We start from the raw sequence: 22,995 nt of genomic DNA, 5'->3' as shown, positions 1-22,995 counted from the left end.
AGGTGAAACCCAGGGGTGTTAAGGAATGTTGTCTAGTCCTTGAGAACAGTGTCTTGCCAGACAGATTTGGTTTGGAATGAGGGGCTAATGTCTTTGAGTACCAAGACATAAAACTAGGATGCTTCTTGAAGTAAAGCAGCTAAGAAGGGTGATTCTTTGGAAAGGAATTATATGCTTAAAGAGATTAAATGTTTAGAAATATGGGTCTTGTGCCAGTGCATAGGATGAAACATACAAGCAAGAGTGTAGCCTGGGAGACAGGTCAGGAGACTCCAGTGCTTAAGTTGTGCTCCCCTGATATTTTCATTGGGAGCTACATAGGGCATTTCTTACAAAATGGTCATATCATAATAAAAGATGATCTAAGTGTCAAAATGTGTACCAGTGAAATGATAAATCAAATGTAATATACTTAGCACAGTCCTTGGCACAGAGTAACCACATAATAAATGAAAACCTCTTGTATCATCAAAATAGAGAGAAGATGCGATGGTGGCTGGGAAAAGCTTATTTCAGTTACACAACTTTGTTTCTTTCGTTCACTGTCCCTAGAAATGCGTGCCCAGGGCTGCTGGGATTACAAAAACGTTTGTAGCTCATTATTTGTGTTTTTATAATTATTGTGATGTAACATATATTCGGTTTAAAAAAAATGACAGAGTTCTGTGGAAGCTCTAATACCTCATGACATCTCTTTTATTATTTCCTTAATATATTGTGTTAAAATTTTTACTACTCTTTTCAGCTTCAGTAGAAGCAAAATTAGCCTGATATTGTAGTTTAATATACTATTTCAATCATTTTGAATTTGCATCAAAATAAATGCATGAATATTTAAAAGACTGTTAATCACTTCAAATCATATTCTTTATGTGGCTTTGAGTAATATTGTTGCTGGAGAATAGGTTCCTGTCTTGCGCAGGAAAGAACTCAAGAGCAAGCCATAGTAGAGTGAAGGTAGATCTATTCAGGGAGATACACACTCCATAGGCAGAGCTGTCTCAGAAGGCCAGAGAGAGGTGGCCCTAGGGTATGGGGTTGTTAGTTTTTATGGACTGGGTAATTTCATATGCTAACAAGTGGAAGGATTATTCCAACTATTTTGGGGAAGGGGCAGAGATTTCTAAGAATTGGGCCCCTGCCCACTTCTTGGCCTTTTACATTAGCCTGGTAACTGTCATGGTACCTGTGGGTATGTCACTTACCATGATAATACATTACAATGAGTGTGTAATGAGACTCAAGGTCTACTGGAAGTTGAATCTTCTGCCATCTTGGGCCGAGTTGGTTCTAACCAGTTTATGTCTTATCCTCAATTGCTTTTAATTGTTGTGCCCTGCCCCCTTCCCTCCTGTCTCAGTATCACCCAGGTCCTCAGTAAAGTTTTTGCTGCCAAAAATGATGGTCTAGTTTTAGTTCAAGAATCTGGAAAGAAGTTATCATAAAAAGGGAGGGTAGCTTTCTTCCTCCTCCCCAGCCTGGTGGTAGCAGCAGTGGTTCTGGGGAGGCTGGTTGGAATTCCAGGGGACCAGCACAGCAGATCAACCAGTGGTACAACAAACACTGGCCCATATGCTGCAGAGGGAGAGGGTGTTGCTGAAGTTGTGGTATCACACCTCTTGGCTGGGGCTATGGGGTTAGCATGCTTTTGTATAACATGTAAGTACCTTTCTCAGCTTGGCTTACAAGGAGCTTCCATGGAAATGATTATGTTGTTTTCCTACCTTTACTCATTGATGTGATGCATTTTATGAAAGATACTCTAACATTCCAATTTGTTTCTAAGGTTTTTATTGGAGTTCGAATGCTTTTTAGCCAAAATCCCCACCAAATCACTTGCAGGTTGAGGATTAGGAACCTCATACTTTGTGATTCCCAGGTAAGGGCTCTGGGATCAGCCAGTTTGGATTTGATTCCTGGTTCTGCTGCTGTACATGCTGGATGACCTTGAACAGGAGACATAACCACTCTGATCCTGTTTCCTCTACTGTAAAATCAGATAATATTAGTAATAGTAGAACCAACCTCCCAGAGTTGTGGTGAGGCATAAGTGAAATCATTTTGTGAAGTGTTTAGCTGGAAGGTGTTTAGTAAGTATTATTAGTAAGTATTAATATGTATTAATGATGCCTTTTTAGTTTATTGTTATTAAAATAATGAAACTACTATTAGTAGTAATGACTTAATAGAAAGAATATCAATAAACTTATAGTAATGTAGGGACTAGGAACCAGGATGCTGGAGTAACTCTCCCTTCGTTGCCCTCCAGAGACCTTCTGCTGGGACATGCCTAGAGGGTTTGCAGGCCCCTGTGCCTGCAGCTCTGGGAGTTCCTTGCTAATTCCCGACAAATTCTGGGGAGGTGGCCATTTGCACTTCTCTAGCCTTCTTGCCACTGCTACACTGAAGCTGGCAATAGAGCAAGGCTGTCACTAGGGGGAGGCAAGCACAGTGGATGACTCACTTCCAGCGCACAATTTAGGGGCACACTCAGAACTCAAGATACTCAGTACTGGAGATAAAAAAAAATTTTTTTTTTTAAATATACTATTGGAAAAAAAGAAGCCACCAAAAAAAATTCCACGATGAGCAAAACATCAAAATTTTAAATAAAGATAGGATCAGAATAAGTGATTTTTTCCTTTTGTTTTAGCCTCCCATATGGCACTTTCGAGTTTTTTATTTTGAAAAAGTTTTAAATGTCATATTAAAGTATTTATCTTGATTATTGAGTTGGTTTCCCCTTAAATGTCATAGCCAAGGCAAATGTCTCACTCCTCTCAGTCCGAGTCATTGTCCTGGGAAAGTGGGGGACCACGTGGTGGCCCAGGAGGGGCCAGTGGTGAAATATTTGGGAAGCCCGAGAAAGACCGGCTGGGCGCCTCAGGAGCAGGTGGGTTGCCGGGAAGGGACTAGCTTGGGGACTGGGAGGCAACCGCGCAGGCGCGCGGGGAGGGGGCGGAGGAGGCGCGCGCTGGGCCCTGCGGACCGCGGCGCTCGGCGCTCGGCGCTCGGCGCTCGGCGCTCGGCGCTCGGCGCTCGGCGCTCGGCGCTCGGCGCTCGGCGCTCGGCGCTCGGCGCTCGGCGCTCGGCGCTCAGCCGCGCCTTTGAGGGAGTCCGCGCGCGAAACCGTCCTCCCGCCGTGCGCAGCGGGGCGGTTGAGGAGAGCGTTGGAAAGAGGAGCCGTGCTGAGTGGATTGGCGCCCCTTAGAGGCAGGACGGAGGCGGCTGCCGAGGCCTGAGCCGTGAGTGGACCTCCTTGCCGTCCTCCTCCTCCCTAACCCCTTCTTAGGATGCTCTGCCTACCTCGCCGGAGGTCAACCCAAAGCCCGCTCCCCCTCCCCACCCCCAGCACAAACACGTAAAAACCCACTAGGGACTTAAGGTTGACATTTAACTGTTTTTATTCATTTTTTTTAAATTTTGGTAGTAACTTAGTGCTTAGAGAGAAGGTTTTGGGAGGTTCAGTCAACTTTGGTTTTAATTTGACTTTAGGCAAGTGAGTTGACCTCTGAATCTTAGCTATAATGTAGGAATATAATTTTGCGCGCCTTTAAGATTTTTCCTTCTTTTAAAAAATTGAGATAAAACTCATCAATTTTTACCATTTTAAAGTATTAGAATTCAGTGGCTTTTATTACATGCACAATGTTGTGAAATAATCACTGCTAATTCCAGAACATTTTTATTGAAATATAGTTGATTTACAATGTGTGTTAGTTTCAGAGCATTTTTACCTTGTTTTATATAAACCCTGTCTGTACTCATGAGCAGTCACTCCCCATTCCCCTATTTCCAGCCTGTGGCAACCACAAATCTACCTCCCGTCTGTACGAATTTGCAGATTCTGGGCATTTCTTTTGTGGATGGAAATAATCAATAAACCAATTTATAATAGGAATAAAGAGTATTATTTCAGCCAAACTGACAACTGTAGCCTTGGAGACACCCTCTCAAATTAACTCTGAGGAACTGTTCTGGGAGAAGCATGGTTTTCAGCATAGTTTTATATCGTGTCAGAACAAAGACCATCAAATAAGTCAGGGACACATTCCTTCAAGGTTTCAAAAAAAAACCCAAAAAACAAAATTAAAAAACTGCTCAGCATGTATACAGTGAGTTAATAGGGTCCTGGCACCTGGAAAGGGAGTCTTTATCAACCAAGAAGTACCAGCATTGACATCCCAGGAAGGGAGGCGTTTAATCTTTATTTTTAACATGGCCACTCTTTATTTCAGTTCAGAGCAACCTTTTCTTTAATGATTAAAGCAGATGTACCATGTAGGTTTGGTAGGCTACAAACAGGCTGTTTTAGTTAGCATAAAGTTCAAGTTAAATCGTGTATAAACTAGAATGACTTCCTCATAACTCAATATGAAAATTTTTTCCACCACGTATAAATAGAATCATATAGTATGTGGTCTTTTGTGTTTGGCTTCTTCCACTTAGCTTATTTTCAAGATCCATGAGTGTTGTGTCCTGTATTATATTCCAGATATACCACATTTTGTTTTTCCATTCTCATGGACTTTTGGATTGTTTCCACTTTTTGGCTATTATGAATACTGCTACCATGAACGTCAGTGTACGTGTTTTTGTGTTGACATGTTTTCTTTTTTTTTTGAATAAACACTCTTATTATATAAGTTTCAGGTATATAGCAGTATAACTTAACATCTGGATACATTACTCAGTGATCACCAGACATATATTTTCTACTCCTAGAAACCTAGGAGTGGAATTGCAGGGTCATGTGGTAATTACATGTTTAACCAAGTTTTTCCATGGCTGCCGTACTACTTTACATTCCCACCATCAGTGTGTGAGGGTTTCCAGTATTCTACATTCTCACCAATGCTTATTTTCTGTTTAAATTTTTTTTTAATTTAGAAGTTATAGCCCTCTTGGTGGGTAAGTGTTTCTTACTGTGGTTTTGACTTAAATTTCCCTAATGTCTAATTATGTTGAGCATCCTTTCATGTGCTCTTTGGCCATTTGCATAATTTCTTTGGAGAAATGTCTGTAGATCTTTTTGCCCATTATTTTACTGGTTTGTCGTCTTGTCATTGCATGGTAAGGGTTCTTTCTATGTTCATAATATGAAATCCTTATCAGATATATAATTCAAAAATATTTTATTCCATTCTGTGACTTATCTTTTCACTTTCTTGACAGTGTCCTTGGATGCTCAGAAGTTTTTGACTTGATGAAGCCCAATTAGTCTATATTTTGTTTTGGTGTCTTATCTAAGAATGCATTGCTGAATCCAGGTTATGAAGATTTCCCTATGTTTTCTTCTAAGAGTTTATTTTTTCAGCTCTTTTGGTGTTTGATCTTTTTGAATTAATTTTTGTATATGGTGTGAGGTAAGAGTCCAGCTTTATTTTTTTGCCTATGCCTGTTACTGGGCCCTCTCCAGATTCTTGGACGGCAATACCATAGAAATTAATATTGCTCCCACAAAGTTCTTAGGCAAGCAAAGCTTTTTCTTAAAAGGATAGATTGTGCCCAAGGGAGAAGGTGGAAAAGAGTGCCAACTCCCTGAGAACTTTCAGGGAACAGGTTTTAAAGACAGTGTGAGGGAGAGGGCCACAGGGTGCCTGATCAGCTTGAGCTCAGTTCCCAGATTGGTTGACATCAGGGTGAAATTTCAAGTATCATCAGTCTTCTGGTTTCAACTGGTACGGAGTTTACACACTTGCAGTCAGCAGTTTTCATCTGGTAGGGGACTGCTTCCTACAAAAACAAATTGAGAATGTGTGTCAGGCCTTTTATGTATATCTTTCAGGGAACTGGGAGTTTGGTGATTCTGCTAGGTGGCAGATTTATGGTCCCACTTTTGTCCTTTAGAAACTATGTACATACATCAGTGGAACAGAGACAGAGTTTATCTTTTACTCCTGTGGGTCTCTGGGTATTGTCTCAGAGGCCCAAGTCTTTAGGTGCTTTGTTTTACTGGGCCTGTGAAGCCTGCTTGCTCAAGGCTGTTCCCTTGGTCCTTTTCCAAAATGACGGTCCTCTTGTCTTCCTGTCTCATGCCTACTTAGTTGTTTAAGCGCTGTTTGCTTAAAAGACCATTATTTTTTGTTGAAAATCAATTGACCATAGATGTATGGCTTTATTTCTAGATTCTCAGTTCTATTCCATTTGATTTATATATCTATGCTAATGTCAATACTGTACTGCTTTGATTACTGTCTCTTTGTAGAAAGTATTGAAAATCAGGAAATGTGAGACCTCAAATTTTGTTCTTCTTTTTTCAGTATTGTGTTGGCTATCCAGGGTTCCTTGCAATACCATATGAACTTTAGGAACAATGTGTTCATTTCTGCAAAAACAGTAGTTGGGAGTTGATTGACTCTATAGATAAATTTGGGGAGTATTGCCGTATTAACAATAATGAATTTTTCGTACACGTGGAATGTCTTCATTTATTTAGGTCTTCTTTAATTTCTCTTCCCCCCAGCTTTAGAGACGTATAATTGACAAATAAAATTGTAGTATATTTAAAGTGTACGACATGATGACCTGATACATGAATACATTGTGAAGGAATTCCCACATTCAAGTTCATTAACATATCAATCACCTCACAAGTTGCCCCTCTCCCTTTTTTTTTGGTAAGAACACTTACAATTTACTCTGTTAGCAAGTTGCAGTTATACAATACAATATTATCAACTATAGTCACCACATTTTAAAGTTTGTACTCTTTTGCCAACCTCTCTCCATCTCCCTCACCACTTAGCCCATGGTAATCTGGAGGTTGCATCGAATCTATAGATGGCTTTTGGTAGTACGCACATTTTAACAATAGCTTCTCTGATCCATGAACACAGGATAGCTTTTCATTTATTTGTTTCTGCTTTAAATTGAAGTATAGTCAATTTTCAATGTTGTGTTAGTTTCTGGTATACAGCATAGCGAATCAGTTACACACACATATTTTTTCATATTCCTTTTTACTATAGGTTACTATGGGATATTGAATATATTTCCCTGTGCCACACAGTAGCACCTTGTTGTTTATCTATTTTACATATTGTAGTTAGTATCTGCAAATCACAAACTCCCAATTTATCCCTTTCCCCCAGTAACCATAGTTTTGTTTTCTATGTCTGTGGTCTGTATTTGTTTTGTAAATAAGTTCATTTGTGTCATTTTTTAGATTCCACATATAAGTCGTATCATATGGCATTTTTCTTTCTCTTTCTGGCTTGCTTCACTTACTATGACAATCTCCATGTCCATCCATGCAGTTGCAAATGGCATTTTTAGTTCTGTGTTATGGCTGAGTAGTATTCTATTGTTTGTAGGTATACCACAACTTCTTTATCCAGTCATCTGTTGATGGACATCTGTCTTGGCTATTGTCAATAGTGCTGCTTTAAGTCATTTTGAGTTTATTTTTGTTTAAAGTGTGAGGGAATGTTCTAATTGCATTGATTTACATGTAGCTATCCAGGTTTCTCAACATCACTTGCTGAAGAGACTTTTTTCCACTGTATATTCTTGCCTCCTTTGTTGAAGATCAGTTGACTGTAGGCATGGGGGTTTGTCTCTGGGCTCTCTATTCTGTTCCACTGATCCACATGTCTGTTTTTGTGCCAATACCACTTTGTTTTGATACTGTAGCTTTATGGTATTGTCTGAAGTCTGGGAGGGTTATGCCTCCAGCTTCATTCTTTTTGTTCAGTATTGCTTTGGCAATTGTGGGTCTTTTGTGATTTGACTGTGAATGTTTAGACATAATTTTCTTTGGTCTATCTTGTTTGGGGTTTGCTCAGTTTCTTTTATCTGTTGGTTTGTGTCTACTGCCACATTTGGAAAATTTCAACCATTATTTCTTAAATATTTTTCAGCTTCACACTTTATCCTGTTGTCTAGGATTCTAATGAATTGTATGCTAGGTTTTATTTTTGTTATCCTACATATTTTTGAGGCTCTATTCATTTTTTTCAATCCTTCCTGTCCCATTTTCTTCATCTTCGATAATTTCTATTGATTTATCTTCAGGTTTAGTGGCTCTTCTATGTCATCTTCATTCCACTGTTGAGTTTATCCAGTGAATGTTTTATTTTGGTTACTTTGGGTTCTAAAATTTCCATTTGATTTTTCTTTGTATCTTTTATTTTTTTGTTGATACTTTCTATTTTAAATTTTATTTCAAGACTATGATTGGCCCGCTTGAGCATTTTAATAGCTGCTTTAAAGTTTTTTTTCGGATAATTGCAACATCTGTGCCATGACATCATTAATATCTATTGATTGTCTTTTCCTATGCAAGATGAGAGTTTGTGGCTTCTTGTAAGTTGAATAATTTGGGATTGTATTCTGGATATTTTGTGTATTAAACTGTGAGACTCTAGGTTCTGTTTAAGATTCTATGGAAAATGTCAGTACTTCAGTTTAGTAGGCAATTGACCTGGTTTTAGGATTGCCAGATTTAGCAAGTAAAATACAAAAAAACACCCAATTAAATGTGAATTTTAGATAAATTGTGAATAATGTTTTAGTATAAGTATGTCCCAAACAAAAAAATGTAATTTATCTGAAATTCAGATTTCACTAGCACCGTATATTTTATCTGGCAGCCTTTCTTGGTTAGGGTTAAGCCACAGGTTCCATCCCATCTCTGGAAGCTGTGGTTGCAACATCAGTTCAGTTTTTAAAGATTTTGCTGTTCTAGTTGGATCCTTCTGGGGCCTGGGAAGAGTCCGTCCACTCAGTAATCAAAGTGATTATCACGCTAACTAGGATCAGATCCACTTAGATAAAGATCAAGGCTCAGATCAAGGCTGTAGTCTCGTTCTTCTGTCTCCCCAGTACCTCCGGTTTCTCCAAGGCACTCTTTTTTCTTTGTCTTCTGGCCAGAAGTCACCCACTTCCTTGGTTGCCTGCCACTGAAATTGCAGAAGTACTTCAGTTCTGGTGTTGTTCCTTGCATTCCCTGGCTACTCTTTCTGGTTCACTCACTTGAAGGAAGTAGCACCTTTTAGCATTAATGAAATACACAGCACCTCTTTATCCCTCCTTGATTCTCTTAAAGTCAGTTCTGACTTTGACAGCCCAACGAGGCTGTTAAAAGTGATGCGCAGGAAGGAAATTCTGACACATATTGCAATACGGGTGAAACTTGAAGACGTATTATGCCTAGTGAAATAGGCCAGCCACAAAAGATTACTGTCACACAGATAAGTGTTTCCACTCATATGACGTACCTACAGTAGTCAAATTCCCAGATACAGAAAGTAGAATGGTGGCTGCCAGTGCCTGGGAGAGGAGGATATAGCGAGTTATTATTTAAGGAGTACAGAACTGGGCAGATGAAAAGGTTCTAGGGATGGAGGATAATGATGATTGCACAATAATGCGAATGTGATTGCTGCTACTGAATTGTACACTTAAAAATGGTTAAAATGGTAAGTTTTATGGTATGTATATTTTATCATAATTGAAATTGCATAGCCTTTCAGTACCCCCTCCATATTAGCAGATGACCCCAGGGGAAAAAATCTTATAAGGTAAGAACTATAATGTTTCTGATTTTTATGGGTGATAAGTAGCCATAGGTTAATTATTTTGCTCAGAATTACATGGCCTGTGAGAGAGTTAAGATTTGAATGCAGGAAGCCTTACTTCAGATCCCACATTTTTAATTACTGTGCCCTACTGTCCACACTGTGAGGAAAAAAATTCATGACTGTTTTGAATCCACCTAAAGGTTAGTATAGAATGTGGCACAGAGTAGGTATTAAATAAATACTAAGTATTCAGCATTATAATTTGTGAGAGTTTCTCTCAGAACCTATCAAAATAATGATTGATATTCTGCATTTACAGTTTACATCCTTCTTTGTGAAAATGGGACTGTGTCTTATTGATCTTTGCATCTCTCTTGCCTAATATGTTCATCCATATTAGAAGGTCATTGGATGTGAATGTAGTGAATTAATATAAAAACAGAAGCAGACAAGTACTTATTTCAAGTTTTTTTTTGTAGTTATCTTTCAAGATCAATGAAAGAATAGGGTAGAACAATGAGGTAATCCTACTTGACTAAAATTTAACATTTTGGCAGGTAACCTAAATTTTAAAAATCTTTACTTCCTTCTTAGATTTGAACTTCCATTCTTTGTGGTAAAATGGATTTGTTGTGGCTTAACCAATTTGCAGCCCTTCTCTGGAAAAATTTCATGTTAAAGGTAAGTGGAGGTATCTGTGAGAAATGGCAGTAAAGGTTAATGAAACTGAAAGGGGAAAAAATTTAATAGCTCCTTTATTTCATTTTTGTTTATGGGTATTTTGTTCCATGGCTGAGGATAGCATTCTAAATGTGAAGACTACCAACAGAGTAAATGAACAGAGTGAATAATGAAATGTGGAAAAGGGTGAAAAAGACAATCCAGAGAACCACTCATGTTGAGGAATGAAGCTGAATAATGTTTGTATTGTATACATGTATACACATAAGGGTATAAGTATACACACGTATGCACATACATATAATACAGTAAGGTTAATTAACACTATTTTGTTTCTCTTACAGAAGCGGAAGATAATTTCTTTATGTGTAGAAATCTTCATGACACTGATGTTCTCTGCGTTGATTTTGCTTCATCGCAGAGATTACAAAAAGGAATTTCTAGAGGCGATTCTTTTCCATCCTCTTCCCTTGAATAGGTTGCCTGCTTTCCTCACTGATGGGAGAAATAAGTATGAATTGGTTTATGTGCCTTCTGAAAGTGTTGCGGCAAAAACTATTACTGAGATGGTGCAAAAAGATTTGAACGCCAGCCTTGAAGGTTCGAAATTGTGATGTCTAAAATGTTTTTTATAGAATAATTATTAATTTGTTTTAGGAGAAGCATGTTTCAGTAACTTTCACAACTTGTGCATTAATGTCTTAAATATAACATTATGGACTTTGTCAAATAATATCAACATATTCTTTGTATAATCATAAACAAAATACAGTATTTAAAATTAGATGACTGAGTTATGTAATTCTAAATCTTCTTTGTCTCTGATTGTGCTTCTAAAACTAGGGTAAGTACCTGGTTGTGTGCCAAGGGGACACAAAGCCTCAGGGTGAATTTGGTAGTTTTTTCCTGGATGCATAAACTTTACTTGAGGTCACGAATTTTAAACATTTTATAAAAATATGACTTCAGTATAATATATAAGTGCATTTGAAAAGAAGATTAAACAATGTAGAATTACACCAAAAACATCCTTATCTCCTTACACTGTCCTTACTCTGCACCTAGTTTCTCTTCTTTGTCTCCCACAGTTAAAAACACTGTCAGAAATTTGATAAGAATCCTTCCAGTCTTGTCTCATGCTTTTACATACGTGTATATTATTTTCCTCATTTTAAGAGTGTTGTGAAGTGAGGAAAAGGTTGATAATACATATTTACTTTGCCATCTTAAAAAAACCATCTTTGAAAATGAAAATGTTATATTTATGTAACTTATTGCAAAATTCCCATGAATTTTAAAAATATAGTCTATGAATCTCCAAAGAACTTTAGTGCTTATGATGGGCTGATTTAAGTTACCTTTAAGGTATGTGTTTTTAAAAAACAGAGTAAAATGGGAAAAAAAATCACTGTTATTAAATATGAAACAACAACAAAAACAGTCTAAGGAAGTGTTCTAGGTCAGGGGTCAGCCTATTACAGTCTGCGAAGGTCAAATCTACCCCACAGTCTGTCTGGTATAAGAAGTAGAAGGTCATTGGATGTGAATGTAATGAATTAATAGAAACACAGAAGCAGACAAGTACTTATTTCAAGTTATTTTTTCGTAGTTATCTTTCAAGATCTCTGAAAGAGTGGAGTAGAACAATGAAATAATCCTTCTACTTGACTGTATGTGAAGTAGATGTGGACAGGCTGCTGTTTCTTATCTTTTGCTACTGTGGGTCTATCAGTGGAAAAGTATAAGAAGCATTGTCATTCTGTCATATTGAGGCCATCATGAGAGAGTGTGCCTGAAGACTAGAGTAGAGGTTTGATGGGTTGAAGGTCCAAGGTGGCATGGAAAACAAATGTCTTATTATAAAATCCTAATTTAGAGGGAATGCAGCTGAGAAACTTTCCTCCACTTGATTAGGTCTGATACTTTTTTTAGTTTCTGTTGAAGCAAACTTCTTAGCAAAATCATCCAGTGGCTATGAGAAGATAAGTGTAGGAGTCTTTATTTGGAAAACTCCCACATTCAGTTTTGTGTGTGTGTGTGTGTGTGTGTGTGTGTGTTGATTTTGATTGGGTAACTTTTAAAAAATTAAAAAAAATTTTTTTTTGTTGAGGTATAGTCAGTTTACAATGTTGTGTCAATTTCTGGTGTACAGCACAATGCTTTAGTCATACATGAATATACATATATTCATTTTCATATTCTTTTTCACTGTAAGCTACTACAAGATATTGAGTATAGTTCCCTGTGCTGTACAGTATAAACGTGTTTACCACATTCAGATTTTAGTGCTGTTCTGAAGAATTATAACTTAGAAGAAAAACTTGTTCACTGGAAGCTTTCAATCTATCATTTCAAGTTCAGATAGTATAGTATCTGAACAGTATACCATAGCATAGAGTAATGCAGTATAGTACAGTATATCCACTAGAATTATGGTAGTTTGTCATTAGAAACCTGGTGTTGGGTAAAACTCTGATGTTGGTATTTATAACTTGCTTTAATCAATACAGAGTGATTATTTCTGATAACCTTTGGCAAAAAATTCTTGAGGATTAAATAGTATTTTATCTTTAGCACTATGAACCAGAAGGACCCCCCTCACACACACATTTGACTTGGAACAATTTCAAACATATAGAGAAAATGCAAAAAATGCTACAAGTCACCAAGTAACAGTCGTCGCATTTGCTTTATCATTATCTCTCTTGCTCTGTCTCTCTCTCTCCATATATATATACACACATATATAAGTAATATGTATATATCAAACATGTAAGAATATATGTAACGTTACTGGATTTTTTTCTGAACTGTTGAGAATAAGTTGTATTCATGATGACAATTCACCTTCAAGCACTTAATGTATTTCCTTAGAATTAGGATATTCTCCAACAAAACCTTTGTAATTATCACACCCAGGAGTTTTTAAATTGATACAATGAAGTTATCTAATATGCAGTCAATATTTATATTTCCCTAGTTATCCTAATAAGGTTCTTTAGAGCTTTTTTCCTTTCTGTAATCCAGGATCCATCTAGAGATTTATAAATCTGCATTGGGTTTGGCAAACTTTTCTGTAAAGGGCCAGATAGTAAGTATTGAAGTTTTGTGGGCTATTAGGTTTCTATCAAATATTTTTTTTAAAAAGAATGCTTCAGAAATGTAAAAGCCACTCATAGATTACAGACCTATATCAAACAGACTGTGGGGTAGATTTGACCTTCGCAGACTGTAATTGGCTGACCCCTGACCTAGAACACTTCATTAGACTGTTTTTGTTGTTGTTGTTTTGTATTTAATAACAATGATATTTTTTCCCATTTTACTCTGTTTTTTTAAAACACATGTTTGACTTTTTGAAATTCCCGATATAAGTGACATCATACAGTGCTTGTCTTTCTTTGACTTATCTGATAGCTTAGCATAATGTGCTCAAGGTCCATTCATGTTGTCACAAATTACAGGATATCCTCCTTTCTTATGGCTAAATAATATTCCATTGTGTATATGTACCACATAAAAATCCATTCATCTTTTGATAGGCATTTGGGCTGTTTCCATACCTTGGCTATTGTGAATGATACTATAATGATACACTATATATATGTGAGAGTGCACATATCTCATCATAATCCTGTTTTCATTTCCTTTGGGTGTATGTCCAGATGTGGAATTCCTGAATCATGTGATAGGTCTATTTTTGATATTTTGAGGACTGTCTATATTGTTTGTCATAGTGGTTGGACTAATTTCCATTCCCACCAACAATGTATAAAAATTCTCTTTTTACCCCAGCATCCCCAGCATGTATTGTCTCCTGTCTTTTTGATAATAGCCATTCCAGCAGTTATGAGGTAATATCTCAGTTCTTATTTGCATTTTCCTGATGATTAGTGATGTTGATCATCTTCTTAATGTGCCTGTTGGCCATTTTCACGTCCTCTTTGGAAAAATGTCTATTTAGTTCCTTTGCCCACCTTCTAACCATATTTTTTGTGATTTTATATATATATATTTATATATTTTGTCTATTAACCCCTTACCTGATATATGGTCTGCAAAATTTTTCTCCCATTCTGTAGGCTGTTTTTTCATTTTGTTAATTGTTTCTTTTACTGTGAAGACATTTTTGATTTAGATGTTGTCCCATTTGTTGATTTCTGCTAATGCTGTTTGCACTTTTGGTGTCACATCCAAAAAAAAAAAATTGTTGCCAAGACTGATACCACTCAGCTCTTCCCTAAATTTTCTTTAAGAGTTTTATGTTTAAGTCTTTGATTCATTTCTAGTTAATTTTTGTGAGCAGTATAAGACAGAGGTTCAGTTTCATTGTTCTGTGTGTTTCTCCAATTTTTCCAGCACCCTTTGTTGAAGAGACTATCCTTTCCCCATTGGGTGTTCTTGTCTCTCTTGTTGAATGTTAATTGGCTGTATATGCTGGGATTTAATTCTGGACTCTCTCTCTTTCTGTTCAGTTGGTCAATGTGTCTCTTTTGTGCCAGTACAGTACTATATAAAAAATAGTTTTTATTATTATGGCTTTGTAGTACACTTTAAAATCAGGACTTGTGATACCTTCAGCTTTTTTTTTTTCCATTTTTCAGGATTGCTTTGGCTACTTGGGGTCTTTTGTGGTTCCACAGAAATCTTAGGATTGTTTCTTCTATTTCTGTGAAGAATGCTTTTGATATTTTGATGGGGATTGCATTGAATCTGTGGATGGCTTTGGGTAGTGTGGCCATTTGAACAATATTTTTCTAATCCATGGACATGGGATGTCTTTCCATTTGTTTGTGTCTTCAGTTTCTTTCAGCAAACTCTTGTGATTTTCATTGTGTAGATATTTTACTTCCTTGGTTAAATTTACTTCTAAATATTTTGTTGTTTTTGATGTTATTGTGTTAGGATAGTTTTATTTATTTCTTTTTCCAATGCTTCATCATTAGTGTGAAGGAATGCAACTGATTTCTGTATGTTAATTTTGTATCTTGCCACTTTATAGAAATCATTGATTAATTCCAACAGTTTTTAAAATAATTCCCAGATTTTTTGTATATAAGATCATATCATCAGCAAATAGTGACAGTTTTACTTCTTCCTTTCTGATTTGGATTTTTTTTTTAATCTGTCTTAACCTAATTGCTCTAGCTAGGAATTCCAGTACTGTATTGAATAGGAATGGTGAGAATAGGCATCTTTTGTCTTGTTTAAATTTTTCTCCATTGAGTATAACTTAGTTCTGTCATAGATGACCTTTATTTTGTGGAGTTATGTTGCAAATTGGTATTAATTATTCTTTAAACATTGGTAGAATTCACCAGTGAAACTGTCTGGTCCTGAAGTTTCTGTGTTGGGAATTTTTTTGATTATCATTTCATTCACTTGATTTGTTATTGGTCTGTTCATGTTTTCTATTTCTTCCTGATTCAGTCTTGGTAGGTTATGTGTCTCTAGAAATGTATCCATTTATTCTAGATTATGTAATTTGTTGGAATATAATTGTTCACAGTAGTCTCTTATGATCCTTTGCATTTCTGCATTTTCAGATGTAACACTTCATCTTTTATTTCTGATTTTAGTTATTTGGGTCCTCTCTCTTCTTAGTCTAGCCAAGGGTTGTCAGTTTTGTTTACCTTTTTGAAAAACTAACTGTTAGTTTTGTTGATCATTTATATTGTTTTTCTGGTCTCTATTTCATTTATTCCTGCTCTGATCTTTATTATTTCCTTCCTTCTGTTCACTTTGGGCCTAATTTGTTTCTCTTTTTCCAGTTCCTTGAGTGTAAACTTTGGTTGTTTATTTGAAATATTTCTAATTTCTTAATATATGTATTTATTGCTATGAAATTTCCTCTCAGTACTACTTTTACTGCATCCCACAAAATTTGTTATGTTGTATTTTCATTTTTATTTGTTTCAAGATAATTTTTAATTTCTCTTTTGATTTCTTTTTTGACCCATTGGTTGTTTAGAAGTGTGTTGTTTAGTTTATATATATTTGTAGGTCTGCACACTTTCCTTTTGTTATTGATTTCTAATTTCATACCATGAAATTGTAGTCAGAGAAGATAGTTGGTATGATTTCAGTCTTACTACATTTGCTAAGATATGTTTTGTGGCCTACCATATTATCTATCCTGGAGAGTATTCTTTAGGCACTTAAGAAGAATGTGTATTTTGCTGTTGTTGGATGGAATATTCTGTAAATGTCTGTTAAGTTCATTTGTTCTGAGGTATTTTTCAATTCCAACATTTCCTTGTTGATTTTCTGTCTGAATGATCTATCCATTGCTGATAGCCCCTACTATTATTGTATTGTTGTCTATTTCTCCCTTAAGATCTGTTAGTATTTGCTTAATGTATTTAGGTGCTTGGGTGTTGGAAGTGTATGTATTTACAATTGTTGTGCCTTTTTAATGTATTGACCCCTTTATTATTATATAATGACCGTCTTTGTCTCTTATTACTCTTTTTGACTTGAAGTCTATTTTGTCTGATACAGGTATGGCTATGCTGCCTTCTTTTGGTTTCTGTTTGCTTGAAATATCATCTTACATTCTTTCACTTTGAGCCTGTATGTGTCTTTAGAGCTGAAGTAAATCTCTCTCTTTAATTGTATAAGGTTTAATTAATTCCCATTTGAATATTCATTTGACTTCATATTGTTTATGTACCAGACTGCTCTTTCTCTTCTACTCTGTATTCCTTTTTTTCTTTAGAAATAATTGTCATGCCAAACATTTATTTTCCTCCTTTGTGAATATTGAAAAAAGTATATTCAATTTTAAGTTAGAGGTATACGTATTATGAAATTTACTAATATTTAGTTTTTGAAGGAAACTTACATTTTACAATATAATTTATTACTTGATATTTGTCTTATATGAAGTCCCCGGGAATATTATTTTTATTCTTTATTCTTTTATACTTAGCCTATCTGTAACTGAGAGAATTGCATCTCAAAATAACAAAGTTCAATCTTGTAAGATAAAAGTTTTTTAATGAAAATTCATCACATTGTAATAGCTTTTTACAAAATAACAAAACCTGCACATTTATGGTTAATTAATCTATGACAAAGGAAGCAAGAATATACAATGGAGAAAAGACAGTCTCTTAAATAAGTGGTGCTGGGAATGTTGGACAGCTACATGTAAAAGAATGAAATTAGAACAGTCTCTAACACTACATACAAAAATAAACTCAAAATGAATTAAGACCTAAATGTAAGGTTGGATACTGTAAAACTCCTAATTAAAAACAGGCAGAACACTCTTTGACATAAATTGCAGCAGTTTTTCTGGGTTGGTTTCCTAGAGTAATGAAAACAAAAGCAAAATAAACAAATGGGACTTAATTAAATATAAAATCTTTTGCCCAGCAAAAGAAACCATATACAAAACAAAAAGACAACGTACAGAATGGAAGAAAATATTCGCAAAACATGTGACCAACAAGAGCTTAATTTCCAAAATAAACAGCTTATGCAACTCAACATCAGAAAAATCCCAAACAACCCAATCCAAAAAAAAAAAAAGGGTAGAAGACCTAAATAGATATTTCTCCAAAGAATACATACAGATGCTCAACAGGCACATGAAAAGATGCTTAATATTGCTAATTATTAGAGAAATGCAGATCAAAACTACAATGAGGTATCACCTCACACAGGTTAGAATGATCATCATCAAAAAGTCTACAAGTAATGCTGGAGAGGGTGTAGAGAAAAGGGAACACTTCTGTGCTGTTGATGGGAGTGTAAATGGGTGCAGCCACTATGGAGAACAGTATGGAGTTTTCATAAAAAACTTAAAAATAGAGTTATAATATAACCCAGCAATTCCACTCCTGGGCATATATCTAGAAAAGATGAAAACTCTGTTTTGAAAAGATGCATGCATTCCAGTGTTCACAGCGACACTATTTACAATAGCCAAGGCATGGAAGCAACCTAAATGTCCATTGAAAGATAACTGAATAAAGATAGTTTTGGTATATATACAGTGGAATACTACTCAGAAATAAAAAGAATGAAATAATGCCATTTTTAGCAACATGGATGGACCTAGAGATTATCGTAATAAGTGAAGTAAATCAGACAAAGAAAGACAAATATCATAAAATATTACTTACATGTGGAATCTAAAAATATGATACAAATGAACCTATTTACAGATTTACCTGTTTACCCAAAGCAGACATAGATTCACAGACACAGAAAACAAGTTTATGATTAACAAAGGTGAGAAGGGAGGGAGGAATAAATTGGGACTTTGGGATTAACAGATACACACTATATATAAAATAGGTCAACAACAAGGACCTATTGTATAACACAGGGAGCTATAGTCAATATCTTGTAATAATCTAGAATGGAAAAGAATCTTAGAATATGTGTGTGTGTGTGTGTGTGTGTGTGTATATAAAACTGCTTAACTTTTCTGTATACCTGAAACATGGTAAATCAAATATACTTCAATAAAAAAAGATACTGTAAAATTCTTCCCAACTGCAATTTAAATTAGGAATAATGGTTTTTATATTACCATTTTTATCGTAAGTCAGTTGTATATTTTTATGAATGTATTTATGGGTTCTCTATTATGTTATATTGGTCTATTTATATGTACTGTGTCAATCTGATACTATCTTAATTATTATAGTTTATCATGTCTTGATAGCCTGTAAAAAGGAAATCTTCCCACCTTGCTCTTCACCTGTGTACTTCTGTATAAATTTTAGGATCAGACTAAATTTCTATAAAAATTCTGTTTGGGTTTCATTAGAATTGCATTGACTGTATATGTAAATTTTTACAGAAAAGGTAAATTTACAGTATGAATTTCTTTAAATTCTTGAACACAGTACATACTGTTTTAAAAATCTTATTTCTTTCAATGCATGTTTACATTTCCTGATAAAGAAGCTATCAAAAACTTTGATATCTTGTTGACATTAGAAATAATTTAATTCCTAATAGAAAACTCCAGTCATTTAAGTTACTTGTATATAGGTGATTATATGTGAATGGTTTTGTGAGAGTGTATTTCCAAATTTCATACAGATTCATTTATGAATGAAAAATGTGATTGAAAATGTAGTTTTATTTAACAACTTAAGGTTATTTTCTGAAATATCATACTTTCCACAGAAATAATTTTGTCACTTCTCATTTCTCATCTCATTTTTTTCTTTAAATCAAAACTTCAAAACACAATGAAAACTTCCCCCATCTCAGTTATTAATAGGCAGTTATTAATAACTGTTAGGCAGTTATTTTAATGATTAAATATTATTCCTAGTGTGATACAACTTTTATAATACAGAAGAATTTTTGTGTACCGTAAATATTCATTAGGACATCTGTGATATCAATGTTTGAGTAATAATGCTTTAAAATTTACAATATTATGACAGAATTGTGGTATTCCGTGGTACAGATAGGAAGATAGGAATAATCATTAGACATTTTGCATTTATATGAAGACTGACTTAGATTTTTTTTTCTACAGTTCGAGGCTTTTCTTCGGTAGAAGATTTTGAGAATTACGTTAAGTATGAAAAGAAGTCTTCTCGTGTGCTGGCTGCTGTTGTATTTGATCATGACTTCAAGAACAGTAAAGACAGATTGCCACTTAAGGTAAGAAAGTTTTATCCAAAGACCTTATAATTAAACTTTAAAGTTTCAGAGATTTAATGAGATATAGGTAACATCTCTATTTTTATAAATGGGAAAAATGATAACTTACCCAAGATCATAACTGCTAGTATATAACAGATCAGGGATTTGAATCCAGCTCCAGCTTATTTTAATACCTATGCTTTTAACCATTATGTTATACTGATGAGGAGAAAACTGTAACTTAAGGTCTTATATTCAGAAAATGAAATAATGGGAACTTTGGTAAGGATATTCACTTTGCCCATCTACCTGGCCAGGCAGATGCTTCTGGTCCTGAAAATTGTGGTGAAGAAAATAAGAATATAGTTAGATAAAAAAGATGGGTAGCAATATCCGTTACCTGCTTAAATACCTTCTTGAATGTCAGAGAGTGTATTATCTATAATACGATGTTTAAAATTTTTAATGTGTTGGTTTTAAATGTAATTACCGTTCTAACTTTGTATGTGAAGTCGAGTTTATAATAAAGCTGTTAGCAGATGAAAGCTAAGAAAAAAGAATACCCAGCCCACGTCTGAATGTCTTTTTGGCCGAGGCAGCTCTATTTCCTGAAACTATGAACTCTAGAGGGTGTTTCTCTGTCCTCTTGCTAGGACAACAAGCCTACAACTTGGTTTTGCTCTGCTGAATGCCTCCTTTTTTGCACTTTGTACCATGCGTTAATATATTGTTTTTACATATCCAAAGAGGTAATTGCTTTAACTTTGAGAATTCTTGGTGTGAATGGAATCTTCTGAAACGCCACTAATAACCCATTTGGATGTCCTTAAAACATTCGTTTGATTTTTCTTTTTTAAAGAAGGTACATATACTCTGACAGAGATTCCAACATGAAAGAATTCTTTCTTTTGAATGAATTGCTTAATTTCTCTTCTAATTCTCTAGTACCGCTCTTGGGCTCAGCCAGGGTTGCATCAAAATTAGGACATCTACAGACACTGAGGAAGACTCTGATAACATCCCCCGAAGAGAGTGTTTTGAACTTCGTAACTTGGTGTGTCTCTTTACCAGGTGTTATAGATGTGCTGCCCAGGGTTGAGGGGAACAATCAAACTATAGTATCTATGCATAGAGCCAGATACAGCATTTAGGGTGGAAGTGTTTGCCTGTAGAAGGAAAGAAAGATAAAGGAAAATCACTGGCAGGATAGTAGGTGTTCTTTCTCTCTGTCCTGTCCTCGCTTCACTCTTTTCACACGTGCCCACTTCCGGCTAATTACTGCCGCAAAAATACATACTGATGCTGATACAGGTTCATTGGTATTGATAGAGCGCCTGGCCCAAATATCAAATAACTTTGATGCAGTTACAAGCTTCATTTTTGTTGTTGATTCTCTGTATCTAGCATTTGGAATAAATTCCTGACAATTTTTTCACCCGGGTTATTTGCCCAGGTGCCTGTTTACTAAACTTTACCAAACAAAATTTCTTATTTCTGCTTTCTGACTTCATGGATAATGTAGTCATACTATACTGTCCTCTTGACCCCACCCCACGGCTCTTCTGTAGCTTAGTCGATTTTCCTGGGCGAGACTTAATCTGCCCACATAGGTACCACAGTCATCCAAGAACACTGAGAAGACCATGTTGCTGTGCTGTGTAAAAGACTTCAGGGGCATTCCATTAACTACACAGAAGTTCCTTTGCACAGAACACAGGGCCATCAGCAACCTGTTTTGTGAATATCCCTCCAGCCTCATTTTTTCCTCCTCTTTCTTTGAACTTTATGCTGTAACAATATTAAACTGGTAGTAGTTCTCTGCATGTACAGTGTTTAATCTTTTGCTTCTCTGCGTTTGATCACATTATTCTCTCTCTCTCTCTCTTTTTTTTGGGGATGTGTTCTCTGTCCCTCATTTTCTTAGTAGTTCTTACTGATTCTAGAGAAATCTTGCTGTGACGACCTATACAAAATCTCCTCTTCCCTCTTCTGTGCTCCCTTAACACCTTGTGAGTTCCCTGAGGTCAAGGATCATTTATTGAGAGTATTTAAGCATGCTGTAGCTACTTAAAACTTTGCTTTTAAATAACTGAATTATGTGAATGTTTTACCTAAACTTAGTGCACTTGCCTACTTTTTCTCACCTTACTGATTTCTCTGTTCTGCTTCTGTTGATCGTTGGCAACAGTAGTCTCTTGTTAAGCTACTCAGGTTCTACCATAAGTTACCCTGAAGTTGATTTAGCTCTCCAGATACAGTATATCATTACCTTCCCATTTAATACTTAAAACATTCAACATTCCACATTTAAATGTTGTTACCCCTTCTCTTACTGTATCTGGATTTTTTTCCTTATGTGTCATTCACTTTTTGAAGAGGGAGATACTTTGGCTTTACTATAATTGCCTAACATAATGGGAAGGGAAATTAATAGAACTTTTTGCATTTTCACCCAGTAGGCAGGTCAACTGTGGATGTAGAAAATACATTCATAATGATCAAAGAAGATACCACTATTGTGCGTTTGAAACTCAAAGGCAAAATGCCATGAAGATGAAAGAGGACACATAGAAATTTAGTCAATTTCAAATTATGACTGATTGTAGCATGTGAGTCTTGCTACTTGTCCCATGTGACAGTGACACTGTCATTTTCCATCATTTAAAATTCCATATTTCTTACTCTGTCCTCAAAACACAATTTTAAACTTTGCATTTATTTTCTTTTCACTGCTAGTATTTGCAGTTTAGTTTTCACTGGTTTAAAATGTTTGTTTTCTATTGTTCATTCTAGGTAAAATATTCTCTTCATTTTAGTGGTTTCAGCAATTATTTTTCAAAAGAATTGAGATGGAACACAGATCTTCTCTTTCCACAAATACCTCCTCCAGGAGTCAGGAACATGGATGAAGAAGGGGGAAATCCTGGTGAGCAGATCCTTAAGCATACTTATATTATTAGTTTGATTGTAAGCTAGGAGTCATATCAATGTGTGTGACTCATTCTTTTTCAACACGTGAGAAAGTTGTTTATTCATTAATTGTCATAATAAATTTTTTAAATTTATTTTTATTTTAAAGACAAACATATAGAAAACGTTATACATTTGAAAAAGATCTTTATATTACCTTAGATCATTTCCTGAACTTTATCAATGTATATCCATACAT

General features: G+C 35.4%; 1 protein-coding gene across 1 annotated transcript in view; it reads left to right on the top strand.

The window, feature by feature from the left end:
• The first annotated feature begins 3,065 nt into the window (after positions 1 to 3,065).
• LOC102509876 (ATP-binding cassette sub-family A member 3-like) overlaps positions 3,066 to 22,995 on the top strand; it is a 94,913-nt gene continuing 74,983 nt past the window's right edge. The window contains 5 exon segments of the mRNA XM_032460896.1: positions 3,066 to 3,245; positions 10,119 to 10,205; positions 10,550 to 10,805; positions 19,717 to 19,844; positions 22,620 to 22,752. Of these exon segments, the coding sequence (XP_032316787.1) occupies positions 10,146 to 10,205; positions 10,550 to 10,805; positions 19,717 to 19,844; positions 22,620 to 22,752 (577 nt within the window). The 5' untranslated portion in view covers positions 3,066 to 3,245; positions 10,119 to 10,145.

The sequence above is a fragment of the Camelus ferus genome, chromosome 18 (assembly GCF_009834535.1).
Source record: "Camelus ferus isolate YT-003-E chromosome 18, BCGSAC_Cfer_1.0, whole genome shotgun sequence".
NCBI classification, from domain to species: domain Eukaryota; kingdom Metazoa; phylum Chordata; class Mammalia; order Artiodactyla; family Camelidae; genus Camelus; species Camelus ferus.
The sequence above is the reverse complement of the archived record's forward strand: the minus strand, read 5'-3'. Positions and strand labels throughout refer to the sequence as shown.